We start from the raw sequence: 15,291 nt of genomic DNA on the forward strand, positions 1-15,291 counted from the left end.
CCTCATTAGAACACCTATTCTAACTACACTTTCAAATTATGGAAACCATTGTTACATTACCTCAATTTTTTTAAAAAAATAACAGAAATAAATTCCTCCTTTTCTGCCCCTTATCTCTACTGAGATATGAAAGGTGCTTCAAAAGTTTTGTAATAAAAATTATAATATTTCTTTTAATATTGGTGGGGAGTATTGGTTTCATGGCAGTCATTCTAATTTGTAGTTATTTAGTAAGCCATTTTTGTTGTCCTTACATTTCTGTTGTTTCAAGTCTTTTGTTTAAAATCAAGTTATGTTTATTGTTTGCTGACCAGAGAATTGTGATGTATTTGTAATGGTACATGTAACATAAAAGACTTGAACAAGAAAGAACATGTTACTCTATATCTATAATTTTCTGAGTATCACCAAGAATGGCTGTAATTGGAACTTACTGTATTTTACGTATGGAACTTTTAACACCAGCAACTCTTTTAACAGGATGAACAACACAGATGATACCACAGTACTCAACTTTTTTGATGAAATGGAAGTTCATCCTATACTAATATCTGTTGAAGAAGACTTAAGTCCTACTTTAAACACAATAGTTGAAACTATAAGTGAGAAAATTGGCAAGCCACGCAACTATGGTAAGTTTTTATTAATAGTTTCTTATTGAAACACTGTGTGTCTGTTTTCTAATGATTCGTATTACTCATTTTACAGCTTAAAGATGACATATTTTGTCTTGGAAGCTACAGTACATGGTTCATAACCATTAGTAAATCAAGAATGTATACTATGGGGAGAAGGAAAAAACAAGTGTAGAGTAATTACAGTACACTCAGGCACATTTAGCAGTCATTATTCCAACACTCCATATATGAACAGAGTAGAAAGAACACCAGATATGTGGCATACTGAGAAATGATGTCTGGTATTCACTTTACAGTGGTTTACTGAATATACACTCACGGAAATGGAAAAAAGAACACATTGACACCGGTGTGTCAGACCCACCATACTTGCTCCGGACACTGCGAGAGGGCTGTACAAGCAATGATCACACGCACGGCACAGCGGACACACCAGGAACCGCGGTGTTGGCCGTCGAGTGGCGCTAGCTGCGCAGCATTTGTGCACCGCCGCCGTCAGTGTCAGCCAGTTTGCCGTGGCATACGGAGCTCCATCGCAGTCTTTAACACTGGTAGCATGCCGCGACAGCGTGGACGTGAACCGTATGTGCAGTTGACGGACTTTGAGCGAGGGCGTATAGTGGGCATGCGGGAGGCCGGGTGGACGTACCGCCGAATTGCTCAACACGTGGGGCGTGAGGTCTCCACAGTACATCGATGTTGTCGCCAGTGGTCGGCGGAAGGTGCACGTGCCCGTCAACCTGGGACCGGATCGCAGCGACGCACGGATGCACGCCAAAACCGTAGGATCCTACGCAGTGCCGTAGGGGACCGCAACGCCACTTCCCAGCAAATTAGAGACACTGTTGCTCCTGGGGTATCGGCGAGGACCATTTGCAACCGTCTCCATGAAGCTGGGCTACGGTCCCGCACACCGTTAGGCCGTCTTCCGCTCACGCCCCAACATCGTGCAGCCCGCCTCCAGTGGTGTCGCGACAGGTGTGAATGGAGGGACGAATGGAGACATGTCGTCTTCAGCGATGAGAGTCGCTTCTGCCTTGGTGACAATGATGGTCATATGCGTGTTTGGCGCCGTGCAGGTGAGCACCACAATCAGGACTGCATACGACTGAGGCACACAGGGCCAACACCCGGCATCATGGTGTGGGGAGCGATCTCCTACACTGGCTGTACACCTCTGGTGATCGTCGAGGGGACACTGAATAGTGCACGGTACATCCAAACCGTCATCGAACCCATCGTTCTACCATTCCTAGACCGGCAAGGGAACTTGCTGTTCCAACAGGACAATGCACGTCCGCATGTATCCCGTGCCACCCAATGTGCTCTAGAAGGTGTAAGTCAACTACCCTGGCCAGCAAGATCTCCGGATGTGTCCCCCATTGAGCATGTTTGGGACTGGATGAAGCGTCGTCTCACGCGGTCTGCACGTCCAGCACGAACGCTGGTCCAACTGAGGCGCCACGTGGAAATGGCATGGCAAGCCGTTCCACAGGACTACATCCAGCATCTCTACGATCATCTCCATGGGAGAATAGCAGCCTGCATTGCTGCGAAAGGTGGATATACACTGTACTAGTGCCGACATTGTGCATGCTCTGTTGCCTGTGTCTATGTGCCTGTGGTTCTGTCAGTGTGATCATGTGATGTATCTGACCCCAGGAATGTGTCAATAAAGTTTCCCCTTCCTGGGACAATGAATTCACGGTGTTCTTATTTCAATTTCCAGGAGTGTAGCTGTAGATGTAGATGCTCAACTCCTCAATGACAGTATCTGCAGGACAGATTATGTTAGATTTATATCATTCGCTGGTAGATTAAACAAATGTTTCCTTACAGTAGCAGAAAACGCACAAGCAAAAACTGCACATTGAAAGCAAATCCATTAGATTTACTTTGAAAGGCTGGCTGAAAACGTGGGGACAAAAAGTCGTCAGTCAAAAACTGATGCAATAAACTTAACAGGTAGTGCAGACTTCAGCACTTGAGATCCATTTTGCCAAATCATCTTTTAGAAACATAAAAAAATCATTATATTACTAAAAAGTAATAACTATTCTTGGTATGGTAGTTTTAAAATCTTGTGTTGACCAGATAATGCCATCATTGAGTTAACTCCATAACCAGATGATGAATCCATGTGTATTTTCCTGGAAGACTGAAGTATGTTGCAGTAATACCAATACAGAAAAGTGGAGATAAGCAACTGACCCTCTAACATTTTGATGACTGAAAGTGTGAGTGTTGATCTGGGTTATATTGGCTTATTTCCCCAAACCTCCTTCCAGTTGCTTATGAGATGACTTACTTGGAATTTGCAGCCACTCTTCTTTACTGAATACCCGGCTGCTGGAAACCCTCTTGACTTCTTCTCTATCAAATAATGCTGGGTACAGGAAATTTTAGACTCTTTCTACTTATAAATAAGTAGACATACAAACTTTACTTTTTGTCAACTAACAATGTATTTGACCTTCATACACAATAAAAATTTCACTTTCCACATGAATATGTAACTTCCTGCAAGTCTCTCATACAGTTGGACATTAGAAACAAATAGTATTACAGTTAAAAGAAAGTTTGGTTGGATACCATGACCTTTTTAACATGAATCATAAAATGAGACTTGCCTCCAACAAGGTTGCATCAAGAGTCTACAGGAGTACTTTTCAACTGTTCTTGTTTCAATAACAATAGTCAGTGACGCAATAACCATAGAGCTACATATAAACTCCATGCTTCTTCCTTATACACTCCCTAAAACATCTATGGATTGCCCGACAGGTACTTGTCGGTGCCGTCCGACTGCCGCATCTACTTGCTTCCCATGACTGATTTTAAACCTGCACACACAAACATGTGACATGCAATAGGTGGGATTCTACCATCCCAGACTCATATCCAGACTATTGTGTGTTCGAAGTGGTAGAAGCGTGAGTGGTTCTATAATTTACACAGAAATTCTCAAATCACTACAACCTCTAACAATAGATTAATCTGTCTCCTTCACAGAATATGACAACAATATACTAGACTGTCTGTCAGAGAACAGCCCATAATAACTGTCTGAGAACAGCCCACAACAACAGCTCAGTTTGTCATTGAGTAGAACTAAACAGCGAAAATTACTCTGATACGTTAATAATATCTACAAGTTTGTGTGAAGTAAGCACCATATAGATGTGGCATTTCCATTTTTTTCAGTCTTAAGGACCTTCCAGTTTATCAATATTCGTTTTACTGGCAATTGGTAGCCATGTTCATATGGAAGGTTCCCGTTATCATGCAAGTTGTTTCAACGTAATATTTCTTCTATCAGCACTCACTGGAATGAGTCAGCCCTCTTCTAAAACTGTGCTTCGTTCATTTTGATGTGGTCAGGGCCAATAATCTTGTGTAAATTATCAAGTTTGATCAACACAACTTAATTTACAAATGGTTTATTCAGAAGATATAAGGTGGAACTATTTAGTAACGGGGGGAATTACAAAGGGTTTTTATATTTAAAAAAAATTGAGGATATCTCAAAAATGCCACTGAATGTTACTTTACAGAAAAACCTCAAACATTTTTTCCTTTTATTATAACAGTTGATAACCAAGCATCTTGCAGAAGCAACTTCAGTGGCTTAGGGATTTTTATGCATACATGAGAATACTTATACTCACTAATCATATTTGTGATTAATAACAAGAGTGAAGAGTGAATATAGGATCAATTGAGTAATTCACAACCACATACTAAAAATAGAAATAAATTCCATGTAATCATTTAATGACATCATTTCTTCTAATTCCTCTATTAAAGGACACAACAAAAATCAATAAGCCATGGATTGTCATATGGCTTTGATGGCCGGGAGTCCCCACCAGGGGAAGCTCGGCTGCCAAATTGCAATTTTTTCCGTTTTCATTTGACACCACATTGGGTGACTTACATGTCGATGATGATGACATGATGATGAGGATAACATACCTAGTCCCTGAATAGAAAAAATATCTGACCCAGCCGGGAATCAAATCCAGGCATGCTGCATGGCAGTCAGATGTGCTGACCACTCTGCTAAGGAGGTAGACATTAGGTAACTGAAAAACACTGATTCTTCTTACTCTTAAAACACTGTGCTGATGTAATAGCACTCATGTTGAGTTACCATTGTAATCAATAAATAAGTCAAGATGTATTTTCTGAACAACACAGTATTAAGCCACTCTTTTTAACCGTAACATTTTAACAACTACATAGTTTCACTGTCATGTAAGTCCCTTCACAGAGGAAGGAGTGTATAATATTGCAAACTGTTTTTGTAGAAATAAGCAAGAAAAATTACCCTCTCAGTGTTTTCTGTGACACTGCCAAAGTCTTCCATTGCAGACGCTGTAAAATTCTACTTGGCAAACTAAAATGTTATGGAGTTAGTGCCATCTCCTTTTCATGGATGGAACTATACCAAAGTAGTAAATAGAGTGTCTCATTATTAAAGAATACCACAGGAATAAAAGTGTTTGCCCAACTTCTATGTCTGTCCCACACAGATGACACATCAAAGCCATTGGAGGACTCCTAATCAAAAACTGTAACTTTTGCTTCTGATACAGGAATAATGACAATTTATCAGAATATTTGGACTCATGGATGCAAACCCTGGTTAACACTAATGTTCCTGTTTCACAGCTTTTAGCATTTGCGGTATATAGACAGCATATTGAATATAAAGACAGCATACTGGGTCTACTGAATCAGTAAAGTCACATAAACAATTTTTATGAGGAAGCAACATAATGAGTAGATGGTATCTGAACATAACCTGATCAACTCTTTGTTGAATAATTTCCTCGGTGATCTCATTAATTGTATCCAACAATATTTTCTATAATTAATTTCTGCATATGGCATTTGCTAGTACTCCAATCTTTGATACAATTTCCACTTTTACAACCAAGTCTCATACTTTTATTATGACTGTAGGCCATCTGTCACTGCTGAGAATTTGATTAATGTACCTTAGATGAAACAAAATTTCACAAAGTTAATTAAGCCCATATGAATGCATAAAGTCTATATGAATGCATAACTTGTCAGAGAAACTCATATTCATGTGCCATCATCTAAGAACATTAAAATCTACTGAATAAAAAGAACAATACTGCATAGTTCCACTCTTTGCTCCAATATGAGATCATTTTCTGGTGCCACTCAGCTCAGGATAAAATGCTTTTAGCATGCAAAAAAAAGCTCTAAGAATAATTTGTGGCCTTAAAAAGGTGGAGTCCTGTAAATTTCATGTTACTGGGCTTGTTATCCTGAATGTTCCATGCTTATTCCTTTGTTGTTGTTGTCTTCAGTCCTGAGACTGGTTTGAGGCAGCTCTCCATGCTACTCTATCCTGTGCAAGCTTCTTCATCTCCCAGTACTTACTGCAACCTACATCCTTCTGAATCTGCTTAGTGTATTCATCTCTTGGTCTCCCTCTACAATTTTTACCCTCCACACTGCCCTCCAATGCTAAATTTGTGATCCCTTGTTGCCTCAGAACATGTCCTACCAACTGGTCCCTTCTTATTGTCAAGTTGTGCCACAAACTCCTCTTCTCTCCAAATCTATTCAATACCTCCTCATTAGTTATGTGATCCACCCATCTGATCTTCTATTCTCTTCTTGTCTAAACTATTTATCGTCCATCTTTCACTTCCATACATGGCTACACTCCATACAAATACTTTCAGACACGACTTCCTGACACTTAAAACTATACTCGATATTAACAAATTTCTCTTCTTCAGAAACGCTTTCTTTGCCATTGCCAGTCTACATTTTGTATCCTCTCTACTTTGACCACCATCAGTTATTTTCTCCCCAAATAATAAAACTCCTTTACTGCTTTAAGTGTCTCATTTCCTAATCTAATTCCCTCAGCATCACCCGACTTAATTTGACTACATTCCATTATCCTCGTTTTGCTTTTGTTGATGTTCATCTTACATCCTCCTTTCAAGACACTGTCCATTCTGTTCAACTGCTCTTCTAAGTCCTTTGCTGTCTCTGACAGAATTACAATATCATCAGCGAACCTCAACGTTTTTATTTCTTCTCCATGGACTTTAATACCTACTCCAAATTTTTCTTTTGTTTCCTTTACTGCTTGATCAATATACTGATTGAATAGCATCGGGGAGAGGCTAAAATCCTGTCTCACTCCCTACCCAACCACTGCTTCTATTTCATGCCCCTCAACTCTTACAACTGCCATCTGGTTTGCTCTCTGTATTTTACCCATTGCACCTTTAGAATTTGAAAGAGGGTATTCCAGTCAACATTGTCAAAAGCTTTCTCTAAGTCTACAAATGCTAGAAATGTAGGTTTGCCTTTCCTTAATCTTTTTTGTATGATAAGTTGTAGGGTCAGTATTGCCTCATGTGTTTCAACATTTCTACGGAATCCAAACTGATCTTCCCCGAGATCGGCTTCTACCAGTTTTTTCATGAATCTCTAAAGAATTCGAGTTAGTATTTTGCAGCTGTGACTTATTAAACTGATAGTTCGGTAATTTTTACATCTGTTAACACCTGCTTTCTATGGGATTGGAATTATAATATTCTTCTTGAAGTCTGAGGGTATTTCACCTGTCTCATATATCTTGCTCACAAGATGGTAGAGTTTTGTCTGGACTGGCTCTCCCAAGACCGTCAGTAGTCCCAAAGGAATGTTGTCTACTCCAGGGGCCTTGTTTTGACTCAGGTCTTTCAGTGTTCTGTCAAATTCTTCATGCAGTATCGTATCTCCTATTTCATCTTCATCTACATTCTCTTCCACTTCCATAATATTGTCCTCAAGAACATCGCCCCTGTATAGACCCTCTATATACTCCTTTCACCTTTCTGCTTTCCCTTTTTTGCTTAGAACTGGGTTTCCATCTGAGCTCTTTATATTCATGCAAGTGGTTAATTTTCCTGTAGGCAGTATCTATCTTACCCTTCATGAGATAAACCTCTACATCCTTACAGTTGTCCTCTAGCCATCCATGCTTAGCCATTTTGCACTTCCTGTTGATCTCATTTTTGAGACGTTTGTATTCCTTTTTGCCTGCTTCATTTACTGCATTTTTATATTTTCTCCTTTCATCAATTAAATTCAATATTTCTTCTGTTACTCAAGGATTTCTACTGGCCCTTGTCTTTTTACCTACTTGATCCTATGCTGCCTTCACTACTTCATCCCTCAGAGCTACCCATTCTTCTTCTACTGTATATCTTTCCCTCACTCCTGTCAATTGTTCCCTTATGCTCTCCCTGAAACTCTGTACAACCTCTGGTTCTTTCAATTTATCCAGATCCCATGTCCTTCAATTCCCACCTTTTTGCAGTTTCTTCAGTTTTAATCTACAGTTCATTAGCAGTAGATTGTGGTCAGAGTCGACATTTGCCCCTGGAAATGTCTTACAATTTAAAACCTGGTTCCTAAATCTCAGTCTTACCATTATATAATCTATCTGATATCTTGTAGTATTTCCAGGATTCTTCCATGTATACAACTTTCTTTTATGATTCTTGAACCAAGTGATTAATTTATGCTCTGTGCAAAACTCTACCAGACAACTTCCTCTTTCATTTCTCTCCCCCAATCTATATTCACCCACTACGTTTCCTTCTCTCCCTTTTCCTACTCTCAAATTCCAGTCACCCATGACTATTAAATTTTCGTCTCCCTTCACTACCTGAATAATTTCTCTTATCTCATCATACATTTCATCAATTTCTTCATCATCTGCAGAGCTAGTTGGGTTATAAACTTGTACTACTGTAGTAGGCATGGGCTTTGTGTCTATCTTGGCCACAATAATGCATTCACTATGCTGTTTGTAGTAGCTTACCTGCACTCCTATTTTTTTTATTCATTATTAAACCTACTCCTGCATTACCCCTATTTGATTTTGTGTTTATAATCCTGTATTCACCTGACCGAAAGTCTTGTTCCTCCTGCAAACTTCACTAATTCCCGCTATATCTAACTTCAACCTACCCATTTCCCTTTTTAAATTTTCTAACTTACCTGTGCACTTAAGGGATCTGACATTCTACACTCCAATCCATAGAATGCCCGTTTTCTTTCTCCTGATAATGACGCCCTCTTGAGTAGTCCCCGCCCGGAGATCGAAATGGGGGACTATTTTACCTCCGGAATATTTTACTCAAGAGGATGCCAGCATCATTTAACCTTACAGTAAAGCTGCATGCCCTGGAGAAAAATTATGGCTGTAGTTTCCTCTTGCTTTCAGCCGTTCACAGTACCAGCACAGCCAGGCCATTTTGGTTAGTGTTGCAGGGACAGATCAGTCAATCATCCAGACTGTTGGCCCTGCAACTACTGAAAAGGCTGCTGCCCCTGTTATTCCTTTACAAAACTATTTTGTTCACAAGGAAGTACCTTATGAAAACAGGCAAACTACTACAGAACAAAAATGTGCACAAATTTTGTACCAGATGAAAATCAAACATACACCAAACACATTCCAGAACAATAACCTATCAGACAAGTATTATTAGGAATGGTGTCATAATACACAACAAGATACCAGAGGTAATAAATATTGCTACTTATCCAATATTTAAAATTAAACTGAAGGTATTTCTAATAAAGCACTGTTACTATTCTATGAAAGAATGTCTGTATATCTAAAGTAAGCGTTATTTTAAAAATTATATTGTAAAAATAGGTTCCTATTTTTAATTTTCCTACATTTTATTGATACTATGTATTACCATATCCTTCGTTTAAGCTGTCCCTAGACAGTTACTGATAAATGTAGGTTGTATGAATATCAACCTATATACTTTCACTTCTTTTCAGCTGATTAAATATAATGGTATCATCATTTTGACCAGCACATTATCACTTGTATTATTTGTGCCATATCATAAACCTGGACCAATAAAAAATTAAATCAAATTATATTTATAATCCATATAAAGGAAGGCTTTGAGTTGCAGACATGCACATTGAAGAAGACTGTTAAAACATTAAAGCTCTCAGACTAAGTTCTCCTATTGCAATGGAAATCACACACACATTTACAAGACTCACACATAAAATGGAAATGTGCATATGGAATCATTGCCAAGGAGGCCCCTATCTGGGAAAGCTCAGATGCAAAGTGCCTACTAGTTTCAGTCAATGCCACATTGGGTGACTTGTGTGCCAGTGGTGAGGATGAAATGATGATGAGGACAACACCACACTCAGTTCCTGAGTGGAGAAAATCTCCAACCCAGCCAGGAATCGAACCCGGGCCTGCTTGCATGGGAGGCAAGCACGTTACCACCCAGTTAAGTAGGTGGACACTCCCACACACATGGCCACTGTCTCTGGGCACTAGAACCCAAATGCAACTTTTTCTGACAGAGTTGCAACCACGGTTGGGTTGTGGGGGTAAGGAGGCGGCATGAGTAATAGAGGAGGGATAGCAGGGGACAGGTGAGAGAAGATACTATTGTTGTCTGGCAGAGAGTGCAGAGACTTGGTGGGGGCAGGATAAGGCTGTTAGCTGCAGTGTCAGGAAGCTGTTCTGGGGTGTGGGGAAGAATAGAAACAGAGAGGGAGAAAGGACTTGTAGATGGAGTGGCAGGATAGACATTGTAGTACCGGAGTAGGAGCAGGGAGGAGATAGGTAGATAAGAGATGGGAACTAGCAAAGGAACCAGCCAGGGGTACTGCAGCCAGGGGTACGGACAGTTCCTACCTGCACAACCCAAAAAATTTTTTGTTGGTAGGAAGAATTCAGTTTGTATGGCTGTGAAACACTAATCAAAGTGAACCACATCTTGTTGGGCAGCATTTTCAGCAACTGGGAGGTCCAGCAGTCTCTTGGCCACAGTTAGGTGGTGGCTATTCATTTTGACAGACAGCTTGTTAATTGCCGTGTTCACATAGAAAGCAGCACAGAGGTTGCCACTTAGTTGATAAATCACACAGCTGCTTTCACAGGTGGTCCTGCCTTTGACAAGTCCTGCCTTTGACAAGGTTGGAGATGTCTATGACATAATGAGTTAGATGGTAGTGCGAGAGGTGGCTTGTCACTACAGATGCTATGACCATTGGTGGCTAGGCTGTACGGAAGAGACTTCTTGGTATGGAATGGGTGACAGCTGTCAAAGTGGAGGTATTGCTGGTGGTTGGTAGGTTTGATGTGGACAAAGGTACTTATGTGGCCATCCTTGAGATAAAGGCCAACATCAAAGAACTTGGCTTGTGTTGAGGAGGACCACTTGAAGCAAATGGGGGTAGAGGATGTTCAGGTTCTGGAGGAATGTGGCCAGGGCACCCTTGTCCTCAGTCCAGATCAAAGATGTCATCATTAAATCTGAGCCAAGTTAAGGATTTTAGATTCTGGGTGGTTAAGATTTCCTCAGATGGCCCATAAAAATGTTGGCATAGGATGAGGCCATGTGGGTAGGTGATGCCTTCAAGGAGATGTAGTAGTATGTGAGGATATAGTTGGTCATGGTGACCAGGAAGATGTAGTAGATTTTGTGTCAGTTGGGCATTGAGAAAAGGTAGTGTTCAATAGTGGCATGGCCTTCGGCACTGGGGATGTTAGTTTATAGGGAGGTAGCATTTGTGAATCTTAGGAAGAATGCAGGAGGAGGAATGCGGGAAGTGATGGGTGTGAAGAGAAAGAGAATAGACACAAGACTGATGCAGGTCTGTTTAGGTTCTGTATTCTGTGGGTTGGTGGGGGAGAGTTTCTGAGGGTGTGGTGAATGGAGTAGGTCATCAAGGCAAGGTTTGGTGGCTATGAAGGGGAGGCTTTTGTAACTACCCTGACCTAAACCTTCGCCAGGCCCTGTCTCCCATCTACCTATATCCTCTCTGCTCCCACTCCAGTACTTCAATGTCTATCCTGACAATGCACGTACAAGCCCTTTCCCCTTCTCTATTTCTCTCTCCTTGCCTCTCCCCATAACCCCTTCGACAGCTTCCCAATGCTACATTTACTGCCATATCCTTTCCACCAAGTCCCTGCACATTCTACCAGGTAACACTAACATCTTCCCCTACCCATACTCTATTATCAGTCTTTCCCCCTGCCTCATGCCTCCTCCTTACCCCCATGACCCATCCCTGATCACTGCCCTGTCATTTGTTATGAATGTCTCCCAACAGTACATCTACACATCTACATCTACACTTATACTCCACAAGCCACCCAATGGTTTGTGGCGGAGGGCACTTTACATGCTACTGTCATTACCTCCCTTTCCTGTTCCAGTTGCGTATGGTTCACAGGAAGAATGATTGCCAGAAAGCCTCTGTGCATGCTCGAATCTCTCTAATTTTACATTCGTGATCTTCTCAGGAGGTATAAGTAGGGGAAAGCAATATATTCAATGCCTCATCCAGAAATGCACCCTCTCAAAACCTGGACAGCAAGCTACACCATGATGCAGAGCGCCTCTCTTGCAGAGTGTGCCACTTGAGTTTGCTAAACATATCCGTAACTCTATCACGCTTACCAAATAACCCTGTGATGAAACACGCCACTGTTCTTTGGATCTTCTTTATCTCCTCTGTCAACCCAACATGGTAAGGATCCCACACTGATGAGCAGTACTCAAGTATAGGTTGAACGAGTGTTTTGTAAGCCACCTCCTTTGTTGTCGGACTACATTTTCTAAGGACTCTCCCAATGAATCTCAACCTCAAGATTAGCCTCCAGTCCAATAATTTATCAGTAACTGCTTTCACACAGAATCTACAAACTAATGTCACAAAAATGAAATTAATAATGATTTGTGCTGTGCCTTTGTTGGGAAATTCACAAGTAAATAAGTAAATTAAATGTAGAAAGAAGAAGTTCCCTTTTTATCTTCTCTGTGAGATACTCCTTGAAGTTAATACTGAGTCACCTTACAGAATTATATCAATATTTTTCTTGTAAATAGAAGTTAATACAGTCTCAAGTTTGCTCACAGATATGTTGAATTTTGAGCTGGTGGATTTTTATGTATGGCTATCACAATAAAATCTCCTTGGAGTGAAAAACATCATTGTACAGCACTACAACACTCATCCAGTGCACAATTTTGAAACATTGAAACTCCATTTCATGTGAAATAGCTGGAAAAGAAATAGAGCAATGAGTATTTTCTCAGTGAAGGCACATCATATTTTCTCTTTGGAGATGACACAATATATCAGAATCAAAATCTGTTCATTAATGGTTTTGTGTATTCCCTGATGTTCTCACTAAATGTCTGCAATTCTCTTCCATCTGTTTACTCTGTAACCATTGAATTAATTTCTTTTTGTTGTGATAGTGCCACGACATTTAACAGTGCCACCACGACAGTACGCACAAACGGCGATAGAGGCGCTCCGCAAATCGGCTGAACGCGGGAGCGCCACCTGGCTATGAAGGGCGCCGGCCGCATGTCACGGCATGGCAGTCGAATACGAGAGACTGAGTTGTAATCATGTGATCAGCTATTGTTTCTAAGAGAGAGTGTGAATATCCACGAAATTATTGTGATTAAAGGCTATAACACTATTTGGCAACGAGGTCGGGATATTTTCACTGCGTTGTGGATTTGCGTGTTCGTGACGGGGCAGAAATGGAACAGCTTATGCAAGCGCTCATTGAACAACAAACACAGCTGACGGCTACTATTCAGGCTCAACAAACACAGCTGACGGCAGCGATTCAGGCGTTGTCGACGTCACTTACTCATCATCTGTCTTCCTCTTCTCCGCCTCCATTCCCTCCTTATGATGAGGCTGCTGAAGACTGGGAGGATTATGAGAAGCGTTTGCGGCAACACTTCTTGGCTTTCGGCGTTGTCGACGCTCCTATGTGTAAGTCGTTATTTCAATCTTGGATTTCCCCTCGAGTCTATCAGCTGCTATCTCAGTTAACCCCTCTGCAGGAACCTGCCTCCTTGTCCTTCCAAGAAATGTGTGACTTATTGTCTGACTATTATCGAAAAAACATCGACGTCGTTGCCACCCGCGTGGCGTTCTACCGGTGTCGTAAACAGCCCCATCAATCTTACCGGGCTTGGGCGGCGGAACTACACGGTCTGAGTAGGAAATGTCAGTTTGTCATGGACACACATCACGAGTCTTATGCTGACTCAATGGTTAGGGATGCTATTCTATGGCTTGCTCCTGATAAAGAAGTTCGGCAACGTGCCCTCCAACTGCCAAACCCGTCGTTGTCAGAAGTTCTAAGCATCGCTCAATCCTTTGAAGTGTCTCACACCGCTGGCGCGCAAATCAACACGTGGTGTGATGTAGGTGCTGTACAGTCAACTCTCGACACAGGCAATTTGCCTGTTTCACAGGAGAACGACGATGTGGCGGCGGTTCACTCGTGTCAACAACGTCGCGTTGGGCCGCAACGCTCGCAGCAAAACAAGCAACCACAGAAGCCGGTTCGTTCCGCACTTCCTTCTTGCCCCCGTTGTTTCGTACAGCACGACAGGGCAGTGTGTCCAAAATGTTGGACCACGTGTAATTCCTGTAGGAAAAAAGGCCACATTGCTTCTGTGTGTCAGTCCCATAAAGTTCCTGTCGATGAGAACGAGGCGTCGGACATGGATGTTCACTGTGTGCTTTCTCAAACAAATAAGTTGTTTGTTACTGTTCGGGTTCTGAATAAAGACATCCGCATGCAAGTGGACACTGGCTCTGCAGTAACTCTCATTAATTCTCGCACGTATTTGGCGTTGGGCTCCCCTCCTTTGTCTCCAGTTACGCGAAATCTGAGGACTTATAATAAACAGAAAATTCCTATCATGGGCCAGTTTGATGCTTCCACTGCCTACAAGTCTGTTGTTCGGCCCCCCACGTTTTATGTGGTGGATCATGCGGGCACTGAAAACCTGTTCGGTTATGATGGTTTCCAGTTGTTCGGGTTCTCCATTGATGATGATGTGCACCTCATATCTGAGGATATTCCGTATCAACAGCTGGATGGATTGTGTTCTGAATTTTCGTCCGTGTTCTCTGTTGGTCTGGGTTGTGCCAAGGATTTTGAAGCCCACATCACTCTTAAACCTACAGCTCGCCCTAAGTTTTTTCGGGCACGCCCTATTCCGGTGGCATTGCGTGCACCTGTCAAGGCTGAGCTAGACAGGTTAACAGCTTCGGGGATTCTCCTTCCGGTTACCTCCAGCGAATGGGCATCGCCGATTGTGGTGGTTTCTAAACCAAATGGGAGTCTGCGATTGTGTGGTGACTTTAAAGCCACCATCAATGCTCAGAACCTCATTGACACTTATCCTCTTCCCCGTTCTGAGGAGTTGTTTACCAAGCTCGCTGGGGGCCAGTTCTTTTCAAAACTTGACTTATCGGAGGCGTACCATCAGTTGCCGTTGGACGCTACTTCCAAGGAATTTCTCGTTATCAACACTCCTTGTGGGTTGTATCAGTACCAGCAATTACCATTTGGCATCGCTAGCACACCGGCCATTTTTCAGCGGTTTTTGGAACAGCTCACGGCTTCCGTTTCCGGCTGCATTAACTATCTGGATGACATTGTTGTCACGGGAGCCTCCACTGAGGAGCACCTTAGTAATTTACGTTCACTGTTTCGGGTTTTGCATTCGGCTGGGTTGAGGTGCAAGCTGAACAAGTCACAGTTCTTCCAACCCTCCAT

The 15,291-nt window shown here is 41.8% G+C and overlaps 1 protein-coding gene across 1 annotated transcript in view; it reads left to right on the plus strand.

Annotated features, from left to right (window-relative positions):
• LOC126315621 (adenylate kinase 7-like) overlaps positions 1-15,291 on the plus strand; it is a 191,303-nt gene that overhangs the window by 148,113 nt on the left and 27,899 nt on the right. The window contains exon 9 of the mRNA XM_049993842.1: positions 481-632. Coding sequence (XP_049849799.1) covers positions 481-632 — 152 coding nt within the window. The remainder of the gene's footprint in view (positions 1-480; positions 633-15,291) is intronic.

This window comes from Schistocerca gregaria, chromosome 1, assembly GCF_023897955.1.
Source record: "Schistocerca gregaria isolate iqSchGreg1 chromosome 1, iqSchGreg1.2, whole genome shotgun sequence".
Classification (NCBI taxonomy): domain Eukaryota; kingdom Metazoa; phylum Arthropoda; class Insecta; order Orthoptera; family Acrididae; genus Schistocerca; species Schistocerca gregaria.